The sequence below is a fragment of the Oryzias melastigma genome, linkage group LG1, assembly GCF_002922805.2.
Source record: "Oryzias melastigma strain HK-1 linkage group LG1, ASM292280v2, whole genome shotgun sequence".
NCBI lineage: Eukaryota > Metazoa > Chordata > Actinopteri > Beloniformes > Adrianichthyidae > Oryzias > Oryzias melastigma.
This window is the reverse complement of record NC_050512.1, coordinates 18533602-18560374: the sequence shown is the minus strand read 5'-3', so window position 1 is coordinate 18560374 and position 26773 is coordinate 18533602. Positions and strand designations below refer to the sequence as shown.

The 26773-nt window shown below is 37.5% G+C and overlaps 1 protein-coding gene across 2 annotated transcripts in view; it reads left to right on the top strand.

The window, feature by feature from the left end:
• The window catches only part of LOC112157044 (catenin alpha-2), a 91634-nt gene that overhangs the window by 45235 nt on the left and 19626 nt on the right, over positions 1-26773 (top strand). For both annotated transcript variants that reach the window (XM_036212653.1, XM_024289495.2), the window contains exons 3-6: positions 5413-5505; positions 6784-6940; positions 7556-7756; positions 23106-23257. In XM_036212653.1, coding sequence (XP_036068546.1) covers positions 5413-5505; positions 6784-6940; positions 7556-7756; positions 23106-23257 — 603 coding nt within the window. The remainder of the gene's footprint in view (positions 1-5412; positions 5506-6783; positions 6941-7555; positions 7757-23105; positions 23258-26773) is intronic.

Genomic DNA, 26773 nt, shown 5'->3' with positions numbered 1-26773 from the left:
AAAATGGTATGCATTTCGTAGCATCTGCCACTGACAAATGTTAAATATAACAAATTGTGTGCGTTGTCTATTTAGTGTAAAAGACAAAAACACACTCTTCCTAGCCACACATGCAAAATTCTGTCTTGCAAAAGCCTAATATAATGAATAAATAAAACCAAACAAAAAAAAAGAACTTAAATAAAAACTGACAGCATTGGATCTATTTCCAGTCACTCAGTTCAATTTCAGTGATTTAGATGGCTTAAATAAAAATGCTCATCTTTCCAACTGCCATGGAAACCTTCATCAAATTAGAATTGAAGTGATTATCCGGGGCAGAGCTAAAGGACAAAATCGATAGTTCTTTGTTCGATGTTAAGATGAAGAATGGTCATTCAGCAAGAAGCTCTCCCTATTGCACCTCCTCTCTCTCTCCCTCTCTCCCCCCCTTAAACACACACGCCAACACACACATATGCACACGCATGGGCATCTTTGAATTGCTTATCCTGCTCCAATATCCTTGACCATAGCAATAGGCTTCCACTGTGCAGTCTCAGACCTTCAATCTTGGTTTTCCCCTCACGGCCTCTTTTTAAATAATAAATAAATACACACCCAGAGGAAAAGTGCTTCCTTAGATGATTGCAATTAGTAGTTTGAGGTGGATTTTGCAGCGCTGGCCTTGGCCATGCTCTCTGTGTTGGGTAACTGGGAGTGGGAGTGGGCCTGTTGGGCATGTTTCCAGTTCCCAGAGAGCCCTCTGTCTCACATGAATGCTGCAGCAGTCAGAGGGCAGAGGAGGTTTTCAAAAATTGCTCAAATGAATAAAGTCTCTTGGTCAAGTACAAAAAGCTGGAGCGGAACAATATTCAATGCTTCTGACTTACATCTTTAAAGCCTATTACTTAGCTAAGAGAAACAGAGACACTTCACAAAGGAAATTGATCAGTTTTTTTTTCCACTCTCTTTTTTTGCATTATAAAAAATAGCATATCCTAAATTAGAATATTTTTAGCACTCATACGCCATTAATTGCAATGTTTTTAACAAATGAGGAAAGACAAAAAAGTGGCATTCCTGTTTTAAGGGGTCACATAAGGTAATAAAAGAGGGTACATACAAAAAACTATGGGAGCACTGTTTTGAATTATTCTCAAACAAATCCTTTCCCAAGAGGCACTCTCATTTATGTGGTGCTGACTCTCAATCACACTTCGTCCTCCACTCTTTCATACAGGCTACTTTAAACACATACACGCCATGCTTCACATAAAGGACTGTAATCCATCAATGTGCTCATTGCTGTCATGAGTTAAGAGACAGAGCTCTAAGCAAGAGTCCTCTAAAATAAATTTGATTTACCTCAGTTTCTCTCAGACAGTGACATGTGAGCACTAGAAGTGATAATCCAGACTGGCACATTTTGCAGCCAACAGGCATGTGTCTATTTAGTTCAGTCTCAAAGCCAGGACTCGTGCTGAAATCTCATTTGTTTAGAGATAGTTTTAAATTACCAAGAGTCTGAAGTTATGAAAACTAACTATAAGTGACAGTGATACTGTGGATAAATGTGACGACTTCATTACAGAAAGCAGCAAAGTGTGTGGGTGTGTGTGGTTACTGTCGTAAAGATGAGGTTATCGCATTGACTTTTTTTTTGTTTTTCTTTACTGTAACCTCATAAAAATCTTTCAAAAATGTAAAGATTTACAGCAAATGAGCTGTTATTTGTTTATGCAATAAAAACTTTTCTGCCTACTAAAAGAAAATGTTTCCAAAACTGTTTAACTCTGGTTGGTTATGAGAGAGTATGAAAATGTCTTGAAAAACATTTGCTACTATTTTAAAATAAAGAGTAAAACTAATTAGAAAAAGACAAGACAAAGATCAACCCTGCAGAGAAACTCTTTAAACAAATACTGTATCTGTACATTGAAAAAAAACTCCTAGATAATATATGGCATTCTTCAAACTGGCATAATCAAACAGCTTTAAAAGAAAAACCCAAAGTTAAATTTAGTGAAAATATGGATGCAGGGGGCAAATAGAGAATGGTCAATCACACAAAGCTCCGAGCTGACACTTAAACTAAAATCCAAATGTAGGAGGGGTTTTGTTAAAACATAAAAAATGACTTCCAATTGACTCAATAGACTTTCTGGCAGGCTTTCAGGTAGAGTTAGCCATTGCTTAATAAACACTGCACAATGATGATGAGGAGCTGTTGACCACAATTTAGGATGTCATTATGAAGTGGAAGGAATCTTTAAAAGGTCATAATTCCAATAACGCATATTCATCTGAGAAAGCAGGGTTAGGCTGTTCTTTGCTGGTGCTGGTATCATTCAGGTTGTTGGAAAAGCTCACAGTCATCTCAAGTTTTTAAGGCTCCAGATGCTTTAACATCGTCTGGGATTATGAGGCTTTGTAGTGTTCCTTAAAAAACTGAATTTGATTCAATGACAAACTGGGATGGTGGTCCCCGGCTTCAAACAAGAGCTGGGTAGGCTCTAGTGTCCCCGTCACCTCAAGCAGGGTTTCGAAGATGGATAGATAGATTTTGTTGTCTGATTTTACTTGATGTGGTGATGTCTTTGGGTTCTTAAAGTCTTGACCATCAGGTGTTCTTAGGACAGTTTGCTGCTGGGTGTGAGGAAACATGGATGAGGACCTGAACCTCCAGCGTTTGAAGCCATGGTTATAAATACGAAAATTATAACAACAAGGTTACTACAAGAAAGATAAGGGACTAACATTTTATGCTCAGAGAAATCCATGTTGATTTTTGACCATACAGACTTCTACTAGGGAAAGATACTGAAGGAAGCAACAACGGGGGTGAATAAATACACTTGGTAATCTAATTGATACAAAGTTTCAAATAAATATATTTTTTTTTAAAATCAAGGTAAAAAGAATAAAGAGACTCACTTACCTTCAAAAAATTGTTTTGCTTTATAATTATAAAAAGGGAAGAAGTGGAGAGTTGTTTTTATACAACTTTAAATGAAGTTCATTGATCCAAAGTTGCAAAAGAAACCATCAGTTTTAGTCATTCATGTTGATTATGTTTGACATCATCACACAATAAGGTTCACAAATCGCGCTTCACAAAGCATTCATGGATTATATTTAGACATTTAAAGGCTACATCCATTTCCATGCAAACTCTACAACTAAAACATATTTTCTACCCACTTTATTTATAAAGTAGGGTTTGTGAGAATTAAAAATGTGTTTACATGATGGAGGTCTTAGCATTTCCAACTACTGTAGTAAAAGTGCAGCTGTCTCAAACTCTGACATAACCAAAAGTCTTGCACACAGCGCCTTCACGTCACTTATAGTAAATTATCAATAGGAACATGTACGGCACATTTCACACCTTTTTTTGCTGCATTGTGTGATGATGTAAGAATTTTACACCCACCATCAAAGGCATCTGTCTCACATAAATGTCACAGTTTTACATACCTCAAAAGTTCCCTTTCATAACTGACATGTTTGATCTTTAAACCATGATTTTGCTTTTTTATTATTTATTATATATTTTTTTATTATTATTTTTACAAAACCCAAGCCAAAAATGAAAAACTGGATTGATGTAGCTAAAAGTAGTTCTACAAGGGGTTTAATTGTAGGTCTTTGCCCTAGAGATGCAGTTGACTTTTTTTTTTTTCAAGTCTGCCACAAAATGTTATGGTTTAAATGTATAAGCACAATTAAAGGATAGCAAATATGTCAGTGACTTAAAAAGACACTTTCTGCATCAATTACTACACAGTTGTGCACATTTAAATGCAATCTTAACCCTAGGCAACAAGCTATTAAGATGCAAACCTGTCAACTCCCAGCTGCTGTTCTCTGTAAAGATGATATAGGTCTTACAGCAATAGGAGAGAGATTATCAATCAGTCTGTGGCATCATTCTTGCAGCAGGTACTGTTACGGGTTGCTTCATAAATATTCCACCCTATGGTAACTCCTCAGTGAAAAGAACAAAATTCTGTTTTGTTCTTGCTTTTTTCTGTTTATTTCAACAATTAAGAACTTTCATTTCTGCTGATTTAGAAGTCATCCAATCCATTTCCTAAATGTCAGCTTTCTTAATATACATTTAAATATAATAAATATATTTTTTTAAACACAACATTCTCCTTTAATTCACCGATTGATCTTAATACTAAAACACCTAATAGACTCAATACATTTGTTTATCTATATTAAAAATCTTTATTTTCAAACATTATTGGAATTGGGCTTTTTTTTGACTATTTCGTTGATCTCATTCATTTTTTTTCAAAATAAGATTATTTTTGCTTTTTGTTTGATATGAAAAGAAAGAAAACAAAACCTCAATATCCAGCATAATATCCATAATACGGGAAGTATGAAATATCTCCAGGGCTTGTGAGACCCGTGAACTCCTGGTCACTATGTACTATTGTGCGCTGCAGCTCATTACTCTGGGCAGTAATCACACTCATCACTTTGACTGTGAGGCATGAAAAGCTCAACTGGACATGACTGGCAGCCAAAAAGCCGCAGCATGCTTACGCCTTCATCTATCATACTTTTTTTCCTTCCTTAAATTTGAAGGTATTTACCATCTCTGAGTGCAGCACTCCTCGACATGTCGTGGAAAAACAGGAAAGACTGACTGCCGGTACCTCAAATAAACACAGAACCCAGGAGATTTAGACTACACTAGTTTCTGCTACCCAAGTGACCTTGTAATCTGTGACATAAAAGCCTTGGTACTGGGAACCAAAGTGAATTACTGTCAGATGCCATTTTGTGTAATAATACATGAATGTTTTTTTTTTTTTTTGGTATGAGCAGTCAAACAAATCGCAAAAGGCTTTCAACTGAAAAAAAAAAACTAAACCATTTCCAATAAGTTTAATGGCCGATGAAAGCTTTGGACTTTGGTAAATATGATTGATATTATGTAACATTGCTGTCAACCTTTACCTTTATGCAGAATGAAAGAGTATGTATATACTCGCTATGAGTGCAAAGACAAGCCATAATATTAAGCTCTGTCATAATAATTCTTAAATGTTGAAAAATCTGATTGTTTATAATCAGATTATATTTAAATACAATTGAAAACAACAGAAATGCTGTCTTGAGGTAAAGACATGTCCTACCAAAATGGCTGCCATTTCATTATAGCAATTCTCACACACCAAATAGAAGGTTCAGTCTATATTGATGTGTGCTTTCACAATGAAAGCAGGAGCTCAATGACAGCCACTCATTTTTACATCACAGAGACTATAGTAAAAAGTTGTGCTTTCCCATGAACGGATTAATCTCACAACACGGTGCAATTGGAAAAAATGTATAATTAGGACAATTGAGATCTAAAAATGTACTGGTTTGTAATACTGGACTTTTTATTTTTTTACCTGTTTCATTCAGGTGGCCAACTTGGCTTGCTCCATCTCCAACAATGAAGAGGGAGTGAAGTTGGTACGAATGGCTGCCACCCAAATCGACAGCTTATGTCCACAGGTAAGAATTAAAAAAATAATATTTGTTCCTTTACAAATTGAAAAGATGCACATAAATACGTGCGTGCAATTTTTAGTCTGCACATTATGCCAATTATGTTCCCTTTTAAAGTGAGCTCAAGGGAATATCTGTGGAGGTTTTCTCCCACTTCTTTTTTCTTTTTTTTGATGCCTTAAAATGGTAGCCAAAGAATGATAGTTGGCAGAATCACAGGACAGGCAATAAATGATGTGTAGGAGGGACTTCTAGCACCATTTCTCAGTGCAGGGGAGGGAGGATGTTAAAATCGATCCATTATTTTCAAGGTTAAGGGTAGGCCTATTTCACATGGGACGCAACAGACACAACACAGTAACAGCAAAGAGAACAGGAGGCAAAAGCCGGACTCCTGATTCTGGTTCTAGCCTGCCCACTTCACTGTGTGTCTCCTAAATCCCAGTAACTTGGAAAACTAGGCGAAGAATTGTCTCCTGATACCTCTTGGCAATACTAAACACAGACAAATTAGGAAACAAAATAGACTCAGACTTTGTGACTGGAGATGTAGAAACAAAAAAAGGATGCGGTACAAAGAAAGCCATTTCCATCTGTTCAGTATTCCTTTACACACGCTCCACCTTTTTGTTCAACACATACATCTAGACTCACACGAGTTCAGCAGCTGTCATGTCATGCCCCCTTCACCACTTCAGAGTAAATTAGCTTTAAAACTTTTTTGACAACAAAAGAAAAGCAAATAAAGATTGCAAGAAAAATGAATTAGTTACCATGGTGACATTCGTTTTGTTTTATTGAGAGTCAGTAATTGTTAATTAAAATGTTTTGCTTTTAAATTCCTATTTGTCTTTTTCAGTCTTTCTGATCCAACATTGAAATTAAGCTTAAATAATTTTGGATTCATTCAAATGAAAATAAATATTTAAAGAATAAACAATCATTGTAATGAAAGCACAGAATAAAAGAATTAATCAAGAAGTCTGAAGACCTGGATCTTGTTTAGCAGGTGGTGTTGACATATTTACAGGTCATGGTTACACATAGAACAACCACCCTCCGTTTTGACAGCTTTAATGACTAAACACACTTCTGCAGTATTGATTTTACCACTCCATACATGTAGTAGTGCTGTTATTCACATGCCTTGCGCCAAAATGCACTAGGACCCAAGAGGATTGTGAGATTTGTGCAGTTTTAAAGCTGTTACCGTGGTTGTGAGGTTGTTCTCAAACCGCCATGGATAGCCACTTAATGCATATATTATCAACCCCCGCCCTTTAGGTTATCAATGCTGCCCTTACTCTGGCTGCCCGCCCCCAAAGCAAGGTTGCCCAGGATAACATGGATGTTTTCAAGGATCAGTGGGAGAAGCAAGTGCGCATTCTGACGGAGGCTGTGGACGACATTACATCTGTGGACGACTTCCTTTCTGTATCAGGTATGCAGCGGCACGGGTCTGTTACAGGCACGTCGAAAGAGGCTCTAACTGTCACCTCCGAAAGTGGAAAAACCCAGACAGAGAATATCCTCCTTTTATTGGCCAGATAGCAGATAAAATATGACAAAGTTGAGAAGCAAAACAAGGCAATAGATTGAACTTCAGAAAAATAATAAATCAATAGGAAAGTTAAGAGAGACAAAAACTGAAAAAAACAAACTATTTCTGTTCTTTGATTTGTAGTATCTTGTGTTTTGTCCACTTGTGTTTTGTTCATGAAAAAGTAGAATTATTTGGAAATTGTAATATATTTTCTGGCCCTGTTTTTGTTTTCCAAAATACAAATGTGATTGTATTTATAAAGGAAAGGAATGGGTAGAGTAACAGAACAACACATTTACAACTCCTCGCTTTAAGGACAAACATGAATAATTTATTGTGATCCCTGTAAACCCACGGTGTTAAAGATGGGACCAATTTAACTTCGCAAAGAGGCATTTGTTTTCCAAAAGGCCTGAATGTTGAACACTAAATGTGTCTTCCAAGTAGAGGAACGTCTTAGGCCCATTCTTCTTGAATAGCACTTATCTTCTTTTTCTTTTTTTTTCTTTCCAGAGAACCATATCCTTGAGGATGTCAACAAATGCGTAATTGCTCTACAAGAGGGGGATGTGGACACTCTCGACCGAACTGCCGGAGCCATCCGAGGTCGAGCTGCTCGCGTGGTTCACATCATTAATGCTGAGATGGAAAATTATGAACCTGGGGTCTACACTGAACGCGTGTTGGAGTCCATCAAACTCCTGTCTGAAACTGGTCAGTGCACTTCACACAGAGCTGGTGTGACAGAAAAAATGATGTATGCTACTAGAATTAAATATTTTCCAATATGCTGAGGTATAGGACAACATGTACATTATGGTGGCTTCAACATAGGAAAACACATGTCCTAGTGTCCTCTAATCTAAAGACATGATACATTTTAATTTATCACTAACATCTGTATAATCTCTAAACAGTTTCACCATTGTTGTCTTGCAAAACAAATACTATATATCTTCTAATAGTAGCCCCGGCATTCATTCCAAAAATGTGTCAGCCTGCCCATTTATTAGAGACGGGCGTCTTTTGGAAACCTAATGTGTTCATTTAGCAATAACATTTGGTCAGAAAATGCAGACAACAGCACCAGATGAACATTTCAGAATTTATTGAAATGATAAGAAAATTGTATTATGTTGTGATTAGCCCTGGCTGTGAACATTTCTGTTCTCTTTGAAGCATCATCAATCTCTGTATCAAAAATCCTCTTTGCTTCCACGTGAATCATTTCATCTTTGCTCAATAATTCACGTTCAAGCCAGTTTTTATAATTTATCCCTTACTTTCTGTGCACCTCCACCACGCAATCATTTGCTTTATTCTGCAGCGTCTTTTCCATATCCCCCATCTGCTTGCGCTATTCTCTGATAAGTTTAGGATCCACCCCAAAAATGTCATGCAGATTCCTCACCAGAATGTTCTTTGGCGTATCCCACCGCATGAAGTTTAAATGCTATCGCTGCACAGCACATATACAGACATGTGGGGGTCTTAAAGGGGCCTGGCCACTATGAGAGACTGATGTCTTATATAATTAACACCTGTTAGACACAATGTTTTTCGGAGACCAGCGTCTTATGGAGTCCGTTGGAAGATGTACTGTATGCTTATCCAGAAAATGTTTCGATAGCAAAACAATTTTAGTTTGACATAACATGTCTTAGGTGACTAGAATTTGTTTTTTTGTTTGTTTTTTTAAAGAATTATTGGTCTACACTACATTCATGTTTCTTACCCCATTTGTAGACTTTTTTTTTTCTTATTTAAAGAAAATCTGCTAATGGTGTAAGAATTTTTGACTTTTTGCAGTATAAAAATGAAATTTAGTCTTTTTTATACTGTGGCTGTTGCAAACATCCTAGTGGCTTTCAAAAATTTGACACTCATACTTGTTTTGCTTCTTTGCTGTATTTTCTCATAAATGCGTCGCTCGTTGTGAGCATGTGTCTGCTATTCATTTGAATACGTTACTGCTGTTCCTTTGGCATTTAATAAGGTTTCCCTAATGACACTGGTAACGGCATCATCAATCCACCTGTTCCTATAACAACTGCTACAAATATATTACTTTATCTCCAAATATGCCTTTGTATATCATCATTAGGAAAATATTCGTCTTATTTATTTATTTTATTTTATTTAACATTTGAAATCAAGAATGGGAGGATAAAGCCTCTTGAGATGAAACATCTCGTTTTCAAGAGGGTCCCCCTTTTCAAAAAAATAACAGGTACAACCAGGAATATCTGAACCCTTGGTCTCTGCTGGTTTAGGATGAAGGTAAAATGTTCAAGTTATATTATTTTACATGATTTAATAGATAATTAAGCCTGAGGAATGCTGCCCAGACCTCTCTCTCCATGGACATCTTTTCTAGCTCTTCTGGAAACGCACAAAGTCATGCCAGCCAAAACTAAAAAAAAAAAAAAAAAAGTCTTTGCTGGCATGTCACAGGTCTGCTGTGGGGTTTCCTTTTTGTTGGACATACCCGTAATACCAGAAAGGTGTCCAGATGGCTGAGCTTAGCACCCTATGTCTAAGGGAAACCCCAGCCACCACTCAAAAGAGGCTCCTTTCTGCCACCTTTAGTCGTGATGCTAATTGCATGTTCACAATGTACACGATGTCTATAGAGGAGGACAGGAACAAAGACTAACTAGAAACTTGCCTTTTATCTTTTGACTCTACCACAATGACCCAGAAACTAGTTTAGTTTAGTTTCAACGATCCTTAGTAACGCTCTGCCACGTGAGGAAGTGTCTTGAGCCTTGTTTCCACTGCGCAGTCCGGTATGTTGCGATAAGGAGTGGTATGGTACGGTCCAATTAATTCTGGTTTCCACTCAGTTAAGCCTCCACTTTTGCCTTCCACTAAGCAGTTTGTTTTCACAGCACATGCCTGGTGTAGACCGTTAGCATGTCATTGCGTCGTTGTAGTGGGATGACTAGAAAAGTAACAACTATGGAAGTCATTCAGCAGATCATCTTTTTTCATGTTCTACTTCTGGTACATTGTGTATGACACAAATTGAATGTTGTTTGAAAAAATATTTCGGGCTGGATTGAAATAGCAAAAACACGAATACCGACAAATGTTGGAAACATTAACTTAAATGAGCACTCTATTGGTGCTTTCTAATGTCATCATCACTTTCTGACAATCAACGCATGGCTACAGTGGCTCCACCCACCCATTTTGTTCCACTTTTCAATGGACCTACACCCAATGGGGTCCCCTAGAGGTACACGGTACTGTTTAATGTGTCCATTTTACAATGGAAACGCTCAAAATACTGTACTGGACTACTCAGTGGAAACAAGGCTTTTTTTCTACACCTAAATGGGGCATTTCAACTTTTCACAAATGAGAACCAATACTTGAAAGTGCTGATTTGTATTCCAGCTCTAAGCCAGAGCAAGAGAATATGGCCTGAGAAAGTCCAAAGGACCATGTTACCTACAAACAGTACAGATTAGATTTTAAGTGTTTTGAGGCAAAAACACCCTCCACTATTTGACTGGCCAGAGAAGGATTCTATTTAAAGAAATTCAACTGAATTTGCCAAGAGCAAGCTATGTATCATATATTTCTAGAACACCTCCCATTAGAGGGACACCAGCATGGACTGATGGGACAACCTTTAAGACCACTCAAGGATACTAACAGGTGTGGAGATCTTATCTACTGTTAGTCAGGATAGAATCCTCTATGGTTTTCTTGAATCAGTAGTTTGACTGTTGACCACACGCTCTAGTCTGGTTCTGATGCACACAAGCAAGGTGACCGATGAGTGTGATTCTGCTGTAATTGGAACACATTCTTTTTCTTTCAAGCCACTAAGGAAAAGCTCTAATGTCTTGGCTCTAAACAGAGGGGCTGCAAGTGGTCGCACACCTATTTGTCACCCCTCAGTCTGGACAACTCCACAAAAGAACAAAGTCCATCCCCCTCTAGAGAAGATTGGTCTATTTAGAAGTCAGTGTTTTAGTTTGGTCACTCACGAATTTGTAAAGCCTGTTTGGTCTGCAGTGTTCTTTTTAGGGGGGAAGTTCTCCTACTTGGCAGCTTTTTACATCAATCTCCTCCCTTTTTTTTTTTTTTTTTTTTCTCTTTCCAAACTAAAGTTTTTTTTGTGATGTAGAAAATCAACAAATAAAACTAAAACTTAATACAATCATTCACAGCTTTTTTTCAGAAGGGTTCTGAAACATTTTGTTAGCCATTCACAAATCACTCCCCACTTTTTCCAGGTTCACATCCTAACCTTTAGCCTTATAACATTCAACATTTTGAGTGAATGAAAAAGATCCTTAGAAGCTGTTTTACATATTTTAAATTACAGTTCTTCAGGTTTTATTTATTAGATATGTTTTTTTTCCAGTATTGCAGAATTTGACCTTGAAGTGAAACTGTGAGGAGAAGTCAGTATTCCTCTCCATTACTATATTTTTCAATGATAAACTCTGAAGGAGGGCACTACTGGTCTCCTCTGTAATCTCTATATTTCTTTAAAAGTGTGTATATTTTTTTTCCTTTTTTTTTTTTTTTTGGAAACATTTCACGGTGAGACGATTTAGTAAATTCCTTAAAAGTATGCCCAAACATGACCTTTAAAAATGCACCAACAACACTGAGCAAAACAAAAACACAGGATGAAAGGAGGTGGGTAATGTTGTCAATTACTTTTTCTAAAGAAATAGAATATAACCACTGTCCCTTCCTTTATATGTATGTATATATATATATGAAAATACTGTGAAATATCTTCTGAGAAGTCATTCTAATTTGGCATCCTCTCTCTTTCTTCTGCCTTTTTTTAACTTGCACGTCTTTTCCGCCCCAGTTTCTGCCTCTCCCATTAGAGCCTATTTAGCGAGGCGGTATATCTGTTGTTTCGCTCATTTCTTTCATCTGCCAGGATAATTGAGAGACACAATCAGCTCCCTCCCTGTTAGCTGATAAGTCTCAAACATCATTAGGTGAGTCACATGTCCTCACAAAGCCATCTGTTCTAGTCCCTCCTCTGGCATTCAACTCCATCATTATGGACAAGAGTCGGTGCTATTTATATGATGTCTTAAGCACATTGTGTTCTCTTGTTGCATAATTCATTTTAGTTGATTAGTGTAATTTATTACTAAACACATCTGCTTTTTTCGGGGGGGGAGGTCTAAAATAAACTTTATAATTTTAGTTATGGGTATTAATATGAACCTTTGTAGACCTTAGAAATGTTACCCATTGCTTTTCCTTCATTTTTTCTATATGTGCTATAAACATCAGTTTCATAAAAATAGGCCAAAAAAACTTACATTACTAATTTATTAAATATATTGATTTTTTTTTCAAAAATATGGCCCCTCCCAAAACTTAATACAGTTACATATAACTTTATATTTACCATTATTTATGCATTTTTTTTAAAGCAGCACTATCCACTTAAATTTGTGGGAAAAACAAGAAAGAGCACTTTTATACTTTTTCTTTTTCAAAGAATCTCCATTAAAATGCATCAAAAGGTTTTACCATTAATAGCCCTAGGTAGTATTGGAGTATTTGCATAATTATTCTCTGCAGTGCTTTTCAATTTTAGAGCAAAACATTTCTTATTGTAACAGCAGCTTTAGTTGTATAGCTATTTACAAAAAAATAAAATAAATTAAGATCTACTGTAATATGTTTAAGGCACTATAATCTTCAGCAAATTAAATGGATAAAATTAGTAATTTTATTTTTCTACCTATTACTTCAATTTAAAAGATTGCATGTATCAGATATGATAGTGTTTTCTCATTTTTGCTATATTGTTACCAGTTCTATTTCTGCAAATGCAAAATTCCCTAATTTATAGATAAAATAAATACAGTTATTTCCAAATGTGCACACACAAATCTGTGAAGATTTAAACCGTCCTTCTCTAATTCTGAACAGTTTTCCTTAAGAACGACGGAAGTGTTGAGAACAGTGATAGTTTTCAAGGCACTGTTGATCAGTTCTGTAAGCCTTTGATGTTTTACATCTCACATTCTCGACTTGTCAAATGTCAGAGAGGATCAGCTCTTGAAAATAACTTAAAGAGGATGGAGTTCACCCCACTGCCAGTGTCAGTTCCACATTTTTTTGATGTTCAAAAGAAAAGAGCTGTGGTGGCAGAAAAATGAAAAGAAGAGGATGGAGAGAATGAACTAAGTATGGGTTGATTTATGTGCCTTCTTTGAGGCTGACAATGCTACCAACGCAAAATGACAACTTCTGGAATAATTTACAACCCAGTTATTGAACATTTCTAGTTGTTAAATCTACATTTAATTAGACAGTTGCCCGAAAAACAGCATTGATTTTCATAAATTGCAAATATCTCTCAAAGTTGTTGTAAAATTGCCGATGACATGTTGTTAGCTGGTATAATCCTTTGACTTGACTATGCTACCATTTCATGGTTTGCTGCCTAAAGCTGCTGCTTCTTGTGATCCTACGTTCACATCAGGCATTTGAATGTTTGTTTAGCATGTGGTGTTCACTCTGGACAAGCAGGGAAGGGCTTCCTCTTCTTTTTCTACAGTTTTCTAGCACAGGTCTGCCACCTATTGGAAGAGGCTTTGTGCAAAATGCTGAAGAGGTGCAAATCTTATGAATGTTTTTCCAGGATTTTTCTTTCACAGCTCTATTCCAATATATGAAAGACTTGGTGTCATTTAATTCCATGCGTCCACAAACTGCAATTATTAATTTATCCTTCATGTATCTGTCTCCTTGATTGCCCAAAGTTCAGCCAGGTTTGTCTTTCAATGGCCATGCGTTTTGTACGTAGAATCCAAAAACCATCTTAAAAAAAATGTATTTAGCTGCGCCTGAATGTGAGAGTTGTGAACATGGAAGCCTGAAGCTTACATTTACATGCGTTAGCAGAGACTTTTCATTGAAAGTAGATGCTTAAATGTACATTCCAGAGGGAGATGTGAACACAGTAAAATAGATGGAGAAACTTCAAGTCCAGAAACAATAACCCCGGGCTCACACTGCATCCGGTCAGGGTCCGGTGCGGATGCCAGAGCAGTCTAGCTATGGCAGATTACTCACATTGGCTACGAATGGCTGCGGTCACGGGTCAGCCACAGGTTCTGCTGCCGACCTCGTAAGATTTCAAACTCACGGTTCACATGATAACCCACTATTTATATAGGAAGTACTAGTAAACAAACCCTCATTCCACTGTGATTTTGAATTATATTCACAACACTTCTTTTGTCTGAATGACTCGCCTTAGTACTTTTGTCTTATATAGGCCTAAATGTACATATTTGACCATGTTATACGTATTTTGTAACAAGTAGGGGGCGACCAGGGTTGGTTGTCACAATAATGCAATGTTTACAACATGATGAAAACAGCGAGTACAGTGGAAAATAGATTGTATTTTGAAAAATATACCGGATGCACTCTACACTAGCTCGCATGACTTCTGGTGTAGATCATCAATGGCCCCAACTTCACAAAAAAGTACTCCGGCTCGGCTCCAGCGTCCAATGCATTGTGAGTGCCTCATGCACTTTTCAAGTTATGTAAAAACGCCGGCGTCCTGACCAGATGCAGTGTGAGCCCGGGGTAAGACATCCAAAACTTTATCTCTCAGATTTTGTGGTTTTGCAATCTTTGTTTGGCGCACCTTAGCCGCCGTGTACTGATGTTTAGCCATTGAGTTTTACTTGCAATTAAAAAACTAAGTTAAAAACTTTAAAAACTCAATTTTGCCCTCAGCCAATCTCAAAGATCAGAGCTTGAAGGGAAGCGCAAGGGCTAATGCAGCAAGCAGACAAAATGTCTAGTTTCTTTACATTTTAAAGATTCTAATAGAAATGTCAAGCCAAGGAATCAGCAGCAGCAGCGTTTCATTGAGTCCATATATTTCTCTGATGGAGATCTGTTGTGTTTCATCTTCCTGTTTGTCTCTTAGTGCTGTCTGGGGTTTTTAGGGGCTACCGTGCACATCTGATCTAGACCATAAAGCATTTATCGATCCCTGTGAACTTCTGCCGCCCTCTTCTCCCAGTCCTCTCAGACTTGATATCTATGGATCCAAGCACAGTCAAGGAGAAATCTATGACTGGAGGGAAGATGATTAAGTATAGCTCAAAGAAAAGGCATATACGACCACACACTTTTTTTGAGGATACTGAATACAATTAACCAGATTCCAACTCTTCACCCTTTCAAAAAAAAAAAATCCATCAGTGTCTCCAAGGGGTTTCACTAAGCAATGCGAGGAAAAGTTTTATTGGAATTCATTGATGTGGTTCCCTTTTTTCTCTGTCTCAGTGGTACGCCTGTGTTAAACATTTAAGTTTTGTCAGAGCGCTCTGAGACAGCTGCATTTCTTCTTCTTTCTCTCAGTCCGTGCTTGTGCCTACAGCGACTTACAACAATCGCCACTACTCGTCAGTTTTCCTGACAGATGCTCCAACAGCACCACTCTCCCTACAACCACAGTAATTGCCCTTTGACCTTGTCTCAATTTGCCAATCCCTCTTCTCACTGTGGAGCGTGAGCAGGATTACGGCCAGTTTGAACGCAGACATACTGTGGAAAGCTTTTCCGTGGATTCCTTAGTGCACATCGGTCTGGAATCGAAGCTTGTCCTTCAAAAGAAAAAGAAAAAAAATCAATAGACTAATGGTAAAGCGGTTATGACTCTCCTTCTTTTATCTCTGATACATTTTTCTCTCTGTAGTAACTCTGTTTGTTCAACATCACCTCTCATAAGAACTGACAAATGTTTTGCTTTTCTTTAATATAGTCTCTGCAGAAACGGTAGATTTAAAAAAGAAAAGAAAAAGATATATTGTGGTGCCATTTAGTTGCTGTTTTTTGATGCATGGTGGCAGTGAAAGCAGGATTTAGCCAGGATTTTACAGAGAGTAATACATGCTCACACAACCTACAACCTGCCATGCCTCTAAATCAGTGGATCAAGTTCACTAAAAAGAAATGCAGCTTGGACTTAGGAGGCAGAAGTAAAGGCACTTCATAGCCTGTTTTTGAGGTAATATTTCCTGGAAAAATATATTCTTTTCAGCCTTTTTTATATTCCATTTTTGATGTGGAAACCCCTTAGGTACCATTTGTAGCCACAAATTTAAAGAAAGACTTTAATACTTAACGGAGAGAAAAAGGAAAGTTGATCTTTACTCTGTTAATATTTCATATATTCTGCTGTATCCCTGCAAGGCATTCTCTGTTGGCCTAAACTTATCTAGAAAAGTATATTCAAAACTCTTTTTATTTTTATTTTTTTTTTTGGAGATATATTCTTTAACAACTGATGTCTTCATGTCATATCTACATGGTTCAGTTTAGGACGATTATTTAAAAATTCTTGTATTTGTCAACTAATCGAATCATGCATAAACTGGATGTAAAACACATCTTATCACACCAGAATGTAGCTGCTCTTAAATAGCCATCATAGGCTTTAAGCTTGAAGTGTTTAAGCTGGATGCTGTATAAAGACAATTAAGACGATAGTTTATCAAACCTTTATTGAATCATGGAGCTTCTTTCCTTCATATGTTTCTGGTACTAAAACAAGACTTATGTAAAATGAGGTAAGAATCTGAAACAAATAAACTATTTTTTCTCAAAATATAAAGTTGTTCATGATTAATCGGTATAATCATGACTAGTCGACTAACTGTAACAGCCCTAGTTCAGTTATTGATGTTGTTGAGCATTATAGTCGAGTTTTTAACCCTATATTAACAGCTAGATGTGTTGTCAAGTTAAAAAAGGAAACCTGCAGAATTCACAAAGCAGGCTGTCATGTGCTAAGCAGCAGAACCAGACAGTCACAGCAGCCAATAATCATAATCATAACTGCCCTTACACGTGGATACGGTCTGTCTGTGGGTGAAAAAAGGGCAAAACGTGTACAAGGCATGCAGGTGGCCCACACAAAATTTTGTGACAGTAGACAACTCTGTAAGCTTGTGGATCAAAAATTGTTCTTGTCCAATTTTTTTATGGGTGAGCTGTGGGAGAAAGGTCATAGGGAATACTTATCATGTAAGGGTGAAGTAGGTGAGACCTGGGCACGTCCTACAGATTTCTCCTTTTTTTTTCAACCGCCCCAAAACCAGTGCGTCAACCAAGCGTCATGTTAGTGCTGTTCAAGGGATAAGTACATGCTCATCGCAAGAGTATCCATGTCGTACTGAGAAGCGCTTTTCTTCACATGGGTGCGCTCCAAGCCGCAGAAGTTTGTATTTAAATGTAAGTACTGAGTTTTTTTTTGTAGCGTGACTTTTTAAAGTTATAAACCGCTGTTGCTATATATATTCAAGCGCTGGAATCTCCGCGCTAGTGCTAGCAGACCGTGATTATTGATGACGTCATCGAAAGAAAGTCACATCCGAAATATTAGACACTCTTTATTCATCACCCTCCGTTTGGAGGCATAAATGAAGGGGAAGGGAGAAGGGAAGAATTCGGATTAGGCCAATCAGAATGTACTTTGTGTGGGCATCCTGCAGGTGTCCTACGTTACTTATGATTCATCTGCACACCATGTGTCTGCGACATTTGTACGTGGTCAGTAAGGAGCCAGTGCACACACCTCACTAATGAGTACAGTGTGGTTTAAGAGCACCGTACAATAGCATCACTTGTATGTTATAAGTGCTTGTTACTTACATTATCCTTACAACTAATTCACGATACACTCATCAGAACAACCTAAAAACCTGCAGTACCCACATAGGTCAACCCATGTATGGATGTATGTGTCTAAGTCATTAGTTCACGACCTTAGTCTACTGAGCTTCACATATGTGGGTCCTGTGATTTAAAAAAGAGCTTGCGGTTGTGGAAGAAAAGCCTTAGCTTGATTTCATTTTATCAAACCAAAAATTTAAGAGAGAGTAAGACACAACTTTATGCCCTATCTTGCTTATGCGTGACAATCGCCGTGTCCAATGCTTTTGTTCAGCACTGTTTCTTGGCATCAAATTGCATGCAGAAAACAAACAGACACAGCTATTAGCATTATCCCTGGATGTCAACAGAAAATATGTTGCTGATGGAAGTAAAACGCACAGATAAACTGTACAGCAGAGCCCCAGGTGTTACTCAGAAAAGAAATAAGATCAAATAAGATGCTGTGGAGAAAGTATTTGTTGGATAGCGCAAACATTCGACTTTTATTTTGAATGTTCTAATAATGGAAGGAAGGGGTGCATTATGGGAGTTTACATTTTGTTTTGTATTTTTGAATGTTTTTTTAGGCTTTGATTTGTGTTTTTTGTCAGTTTTTCTCTGTAGTTTTTTTTTTAAGTTAAATAGTATAATTGCTGCACAAGTGAGGTCTTTGTGTATCAGAGTCAGTTTGCTGTTGTGTTGCTTCATAAAGGTGTTGGCTTTGCAAAAGTCATCAGAATCTGCATCTCTAAAATGTGAGTTCAGACTATCTATGTAGATTCTTGAGCTTTTCTTAAATGCTTGCAATAGCGTACAGTGTATTGTTATACATACAATGAAGAATAATGCTACTGACGACCCAGACACTGGATTGCACAGCCTGCCACTGATATTGCTAATATGTGCTAAGAAACACAGAGATGAATGAGTCACTTTCAAATCTGCGTCCATTGTTACAATAATGGGAAAAGAGGTTTTTGCCAGCAGAGGCAGATGGCAAATTCCAAGCTTGAAAGGAGAAGAGGTAAGCTCTCTTAATCAGTGCGTAAATAGAGGCAGGAGTTAGGAGAGAGGACTGATGCGGAAATTGCAGAGGAGCTGTGCATTAGGAGACGGCTGGAGAACATTTTAACCAAGAACTCCATCGAAGGAAGGAAGGAGAGTAGGAGGCAAACTAATTGAAGTAGTTTTTTTTTTTTTTTTTTTCCCATTGTTCAGGTTTATCTCATAACACTGAAGATCTTTGAAGTGTTAGTATTTGAGATTAAAAAACAATAAAGCAGCAGGTATACTGGAGGTCTGCAGAAGCTTTCTTGGTGGGTCCACACACTACAACTCGTTTGATTCATGGATCTTCAGTTTCCTTCTTTCCTAGTTTTTTGGAATGGGGTCATATTCCATCTTGATAAATCTGTCTGAACTTTCAGGTAGTTTACTTTTTTTTTTTTTTATTTAAAATGAATAGGCATTCTACTGCAGGTGTAACAATCAATCGACTTAATTGAGGACTCAATTTTTATTCCTGTATCATGACACAAACGTATGTTTTGGCAAAGATGGAGTATAAATAAAGTTGTTTGTTGTAAAACTTTTTTATCAGGAGCAGGTAATTAGCAATTCCACTTGTTGTTGGCCCTGTAGCACTGCTTGTTCTAACAAATTATTTGTAAAACACACTTCCTCCATCGTTTCCTACTCTAAATCACACCACAGGAGAATTTTTTAAGGACATTTGAGAATTTGCTTTCAGTTTGGGTATGATGATCAACACATTTTTGAAAACGCTGGTGCAAAACATGTCTAAACTTATTTAGAATTGCTGTGCTTTTTTTCCCTCCCCTGTAGTTCAGAATAATCATGGTCACTATGAATCAGAGCCTGGGTATTTCTGCTTTCACACGGCTGTGTCATTTCCTGTGACGCATGATGACAGCAGCTCACTAACAGACGTTTCTACAGGAAATTACATTCCAGATGTAGTAAAAAAAAAAAAAAAAAAGAGGACAATGTTGCTGAAAGTGTCACACAGTGACACCTAAAGCATTAAAAGTGAAACAGCCTGCTATGATTGTCTTAAGTTAAAAACGAAGAGTAGGGCAGGGCTCCCTAACTTTGTAAATCTGGGTTTGTTAACCCCGTCCTTCTGCCTTTTTAGTCGCTGCATGGGATTAATGAACTGAAGGAGAAGCTTGTTGTCCGCAGATGTGTCTCCTTGAGCAAAATAAAAAGCATCTGTGGACAACAAGTACGGAGAGAATCCATTAGGGGTATTTATAGCTCATTGTAGATGCTGCCTTACTGATGTTTCTGCTCCAAACACATCTCGTATGCCATCATAAGCACATCCACTGGCAAAGGCGTGATTAATTAAACAGTGCATTCTTGTATTTCTCATGTATTTGCCTCTGAAATTTTGCTATGCTGATTATAAAATGATGACAAGGCCTTTGAGATAAATGCAATGTGCATTTTTTATTTCTTTTTTTTCTCTCTAAAAAGCTTTTTCAAGAAAAGTCACTCTGCATGAAACGCCTACCTGGATCCGCCATGTGGATGTGCGCGGAAAATTTCGCGGCCACTAAATCCTTAACTTGTTTTCTTTTTATGTTGCCTTATAAGTAGGACATTTGCTAAATAAGATGAATACAATCCGTAGAGTACATTAAAGAAAACCAGAAAATCACATGCTTTGTCTAGTTAAATAAAGATTTATGATTAAAAATATATATATATATAAAGTGCAGCCCACATATTAGAGATGGTGTCATTTCTTTAATTGCCAATATTCCACATAGTGAAAATATCACCATCTTTGATGTAACGTGGCAGAATTTTGAAGTAAACCATTCATGCAGAGGTTATTTATTTGGATCTGATTTAATGTTGCCTCAGTGATGCAGGTCTGTGCTTTAATGCCGCTCAACCATGACATGCCATGATCTGCTGCCTAAATGAAGCTGTTTTGATGTCCGCACCAGAAACGGTGCGAGTGGAGCAGCGCGCTCCACGTTAAGCCTGTCACAGGGGTACACCATCCCTCTACTTTGAGGTTTTGAAACATTCATTGTACTTCCGTGACTTCACACTTTAACCATGCTCAAGCCTGGCGGGTGAAAAAAATCCATTCCTACATGGTCACATTTAATTCCCTTCATCATTTTTCATCTGGAATAAGTGAAATTGGTCCTCACCATCAGCAACTTTGCTCATTAAGAGCTTGGAGAACATTTAAATATTTCTATTTAAAACGCCTTCCTAGCAATTCCCAAAAGCCTATTTTACGCTTCTCCAGTAAGTGGATTAAACTGAATTAAAAATGAAAAGAAAAAGGGAGAGGCTTTTTGTAGTGCCATTTTTAAGTCTGCGAATTATAGCTTATGTTTTATGTCAAACAAATAAGTTCACTTCAGATGCACCTGTAGTGCAATTGGGCAATTATTCAGTTCATTGGGTATGTAAATTATGGGGAAACAGGTGGATAAATAACCAAAGTTAATGGCGACTTTTTACGTTGGGCTTTTGTTAACCAATCTGCTGTATGTTATTGGTTTTATTCTTGTTTTTTCCTCAATTTTTGTGGCTTTAAATCAGTCTTTGAACCAAAAAAATCTTTATAAATAAAATCACTTCTCTCTAAAAAAAAAAACAATAAAAGTAAATTTTTACTGGGAGATTTATTATCAAAAAACATGTTTATTTGTGCATCTTCTCATCTCTTTTATCTAACATTTTTCTTAGAATATGCCTCCAAGCAGAGACACTTGATTGAATAGAATCTAGACAAATCAGAACGAACTCTTTTGTCTGTGATTGGCTGTTTAGTGTGGCACATATATTACGCTAAACTGAAATTTATGAACGCAAAATCAAAGATAGGGAGACACAACTCATCTGAAAGCATTTGTGTTGCAAACACAATAATATTTTCATTCGCAAATTCTAAAGTTTATTCTGAAAACTTTACATTATGTTTGGAATTTAAAACATTGTGATCTTTTTGCAATATGGTGGCACAAAAATCACTCCAAAGTGTTGGAGACTATAAAACCAAGATATCTCATGCTTCAGAAGTAAAATTTAGCTTTTAAATCGAGTTATTACTTTAAAAGAAAAGACTTCTCAGAATTACAGACACAAAAAAATATCTTTGTTGCTGCCATTTTATTTATTTTTTTGACAACATTTAAGATTCAACCTCACTTAAGACACAGGCAATCGGGCAATGTCTTCTGCATGCAATCTGTTTTTATGTGGCTCTGTATTGGCCCACTGAAAAATAGATGAAATTCTGACCAAAGGAAGCATGTATTCCTCTAAAGTCAGAATATTCTCTTCTGCATAACAACGCATAAATCTAAATGTCTTTTTTTCTGCTAAGGGTAGTAATACAATCCCATTCCAGCACAGACCCTGGATTCCTTTTTTCCGCTATGCGGATAACAATCTGGACAGTCCTTTTCATCTTCGGTATTATGCTGCTTTCCAAAGTCTCATTTGGCCCTTTGTGCTTATATGAGCTATTAATAAGGAACAGCTCTTGAGCTAGTTTCATTTATAGTTATACACATAAAAAAGTTAGAAATCTTAATGTATAAGACATTTATAGTTTTGGAAAAGTGATTTTCACCTCACAATATGTAAATAAAGCAACAGTCTGTTTGGGTAAACTGCTGCTTTTGTCATGATAATCCACCACACGGCGATTGTTGTGACAATAATCACGGAGAAAGGTAGCCTGTTAAATATTGAGGCATTTATTCAATGTGGTTGAATATTAAACAGGGTCTTTTCACATGCGGTATAATTCATTTGAAACACACAAAGAGCAAAAAGCTCGTCCATCAACTATAGCCAATGAAAGCTGAGGACAAAGGGAACCATTTTTATGGTCAATGGGGACTTTTCCTTTGTTACAAAGCTTTTTTTTTCTTTTAGCATAAAGACTTTGATAAATTTAGTTTTTGTTCATCTGTGTTCACATTTAGCAGCCTGTGGCTGCAGGTTAGCAGCACGCACACTCACCTACACTTCAGAATTACAAATAGCACCCGGCCAATCTGTGACAATCATAAAAAATACGTGTGAAATGCCTGCTGTTGTTTAGAAACTAGCTTTGCATTTGGTTGTGCTTGTTTTTAGAAGCCAATCAAGTGAGACTGCGGTGCCTCAAAAGATGAAAACAAGTTGTTTTCATACCGTCAAGCAGAGAAACTGAGGGCTGTGATGCATCATGCGATATTTTCCCTCTTCCTAATAGAGATGTGACGCACTTCCATTATTGAAATGGGCTGGTTGCTAACAAGTAACATTAATAGTCATGTCTTTACTTTTTTGTTCCCCTGCCTTCTCCTTTCTCACCTCTCTCCTTCTGCAGTCATGCCCCGATTTGCTGAACAGGTGGAGGTAGCAATCGAAGCGCTGAGTACGAACCCCCCGCAGGCCTTTGAGGAGAACGAGTTCATTGATGCCTCCCGTTTGGTGTATGACGGCGTCCGTGACATCCGGAAAGCCGTCCTCATGATAAGGGTACGTCCTTTACCTGCTCTCAAGTGGGAGCGGAAAACAATTTCTAGAAAGATGTTTTGATTTACTGGAAAAGAAGAATGTATATTTCAATCATCTTCAATTTAAAATGTTTAACTAGATATTTTTTTTAAATAATAATTTTGGTAAGAGACTGTTGCTAAAAAGTGCTAAAATTATCACATTACATTTTGTAAATTGTGCTCCTATTTAATACAAAGTAATGTATCAATCGCTTATTTTTTTTTTTTTTACTAAAATATTTATTTTTGTCATGAACATTGAAAACAAAAATACATTCATGATAAAAGAAGCCCCATAATGACAAATGTCAATAAAAGGATCTTGTGTGCAGAGCTGGCCGAACTTTGTGGGGCGTGTCACGATAAAAATACTTCACAACAAGCAGACACAAACAGCCTGGCCACCTCATGCACCCATTTTAGAATATTTAAATGTTTCACGCAAACTATCTTTTCAACCTATAATTCATTTATTCAAGTTTATGCAGGCTGGAAGCTTTCCCGGTGCAGCTCTGGAAAAAATCTAATTATGGAAAATAATTTGTTGTTGGTAAATAATGTAAAACAGGCAGCTTTGAACTGCCCGGGACCAGCTGGCTTCATAATCCCATCCAAGTTCAATTACTTTTTGAGGAAACAACTTTGGAAGATCTGTGCTTTTCTCTGTTGTCAAACTCCATCACACAAATGTCGGTGCCACGTGTGATTTCTGTTTTTTCTTTTTTTCTCCTTCAATGTCTGTGTAATTTTTCTACCACTTAAACCGAGTAATGGCTCCTTTAGAAATGTTCACTGTGTAGATCTCATGAGAAGTCAGTGGATTAAGAAGCCAATTTTCCACCGTGTTTGAAATTTGAGGCATATCTTGAGAAGAGCGTGAAATTCTGATGAAATTCCTCCAAAACAGAGAAGCTGTGGCTGCTGTTTAACACACATGCAGACATGCGGGGAACAAGTTTTCAGCAGAAGCTAGTTCAGCTGACATTAACTAAGATCTAAAACTATTTCCTGGGTGCAAAACGTATCCTACATTTGTCTGCTTTAATCTAGATTAGGACAATTTCTGGGTTAAAAAGAAGAAATCATAATAATACCTTTGACTTCAGAGGTTCATCAGATTGCTAACCCCCCACTACACCAATTTTATCCAATTGTTTTAGCTATAAACAGTTTAAATCTTTGCTGCAATGATTACTGGCTAAGCAGCAGAATCACCCTGTGCACTAAAGCAAACAGTCTCCAAGGTAACCGGCCCTTTGCTTTAGCACCTCTGCTGCGCCAAACAGTGACCTCATTGAAATGAGTGAGGGGGCTGCGTTTCACACTGCCTCGATGTGTGTTTGAGCAGGAGAGACTCATATTTGGGTATTACTAGACCCCAGTGAATTTAAGGTCCCCCACTATAATGTTCTGAGGAACGGAAAAAAGCACAGTTACTCTGACCTTTGTGGCTTAAGCATACATTTATCTTGTTCTGCTGACCACACTCGCATCCTTTGGTCATTTGCACATGTAAGCACAACCAGCAGGGATGAGCCACTGGGTCACAAAACAGCTTGTAAACACATAATCCAATAGTGTGGCTATTGCGGATCTAGTTCTTCACAATAAACTACTAGTATCTATAACCTGAATAAAGTCAGCTGATCTCTTCATGTGCCTTCTTATGAATGGATTTTCAGGAGCGCGGAAGGATTTGTCACATATTTAGATACTGTCACATATGCAACTACAATTAATCAAGTAAACGGAATTTAATCTGCGAAGAGATGAGATTGTCATTTCCTGTGGGAATATTTGGTCTGTAATACGATTTGGAAGCCGAGCGTGCTCGACAAAGGCGCAACTGCAAATTGCTGTGGAGCGTCTCAGTTTGATTTCCAAGGAGGGTTATTAACAAGGTCAGATCAGCAGAATGCCTTGATGCAATTGGATAGATGTACCACCTATTAAAGCTACCCATGATATACCGAAGCGCTAACGCATATTTACGTTGAAGCCAACCGCAAAGCGTTGTTAGTGGCCTCATCTGAAGCTTTTATAGTCTAATAAAAGACAGAAAGTAAAACATCAACTTTGAATCCTTCAAGTCAGGAGTATAATTTTCAGAAATCATAACCTGTGCTTGCTTTTTGATGATGATGATATCCCCAAGTGTTCCTCGTCAGGCACGCAGATCGAATTGGTTGCTATTCAAAATAATACACAAAAACAATTTAATTAGTGATTACATTTTTAGAATGGCGCCGCTTTGCCATGAATCATGTGCTTTAAAGCTAAATGAGATTATGTTACAGGGCAAAAGAATGCTTCACACTCAACTGCACAAGTCCCTGCAAATTAGCCTGAACATGCAGCTTGCAGTGCAGTCGAGAAGAGAGCGCCTGGTAGAGAAATCCATTTGCCTATAGTTTATTTGTGGTGGTAACCTAATAGGCTGGTTTTCCTCACTTCTAAAACTTCAAGAGTCTTTGGGCTACTCTGAAATGGCATCAGGGTCAGTTTGTGATTGTGTTGGATAGCATTTTAAATCAAATAAGCAAAATATTTATGATCAGCTAATATGTGATGAATGGAATTGGTTCAACAATTATTCTCTCAGTTCATAAACTTCAGCCTAAATTCCCCACCTCATTCATTTTAGCTACATCCCCGAATTGTTTCTAAAGAAAAAAAAGGGTTTTCGAGCCAGCTGATAGATTTCATTTCCCCAGTGAGTTCCTGGTCAGCCACAGGGCCTCTTTGCAGTGGCATACATCTGAAGCACCTGGCTCCGGTTTATGCCCGGGAGGCAATTCTCATCAGATGCCACCTAAAACCACCTCAACCGGCCCGCTTCAGTAAAGAGCAGAAACAGCTTTCCTCTGAGAGCCTTATAGATCATGGGTGTCAAACTCCAGCCCTGGAGAGCCACTGTCCAGCTGCTTTTTCAGAAATCTCTTCTACTTATTGCTGATTACCTGGATCAGGTCTCTTCTGACGATAAAAAGCTACAAGGCCCAGGGTAGTAGTTGGGGAAAAAAAGGACAGTTGCCCTCTAGGGCTCAAGTCCACTTTTACAGATGACAGATACACCAAAACAGGAGCCTTTAACTTAAACACATTTCGGATCCTTTTTTCATTTACTAGCCAGATGTTATGGCCTTAAGGGAGCGTAGAAAGTACATTATGTTGAAAGTCAACACTGACATTATATAACAGCCCAAAGCATCACTTACAATAGTTGTTGCCCAATATGACTAAATTGATCTGGTTTTGCCACCTGAATACTTTTAAAGAAAAAGAAAAGTTTTATTTTGCATTTATCTTTTCCTTCAACCTCCAATTAACAGAAATATATATGTGAAGTCTGTGTTTGAACGTCACAAGCATGCTGTCTGCAACAATTTTCTAGACAATTCTGCTCCTCTAGTAATACAATCTCTTCCTGTTTGTTTCGAGCTAAAACGTCAGCCGAGGTTCTGTGTAAAGAAAAGAACGCAGGGGGTTATATGAG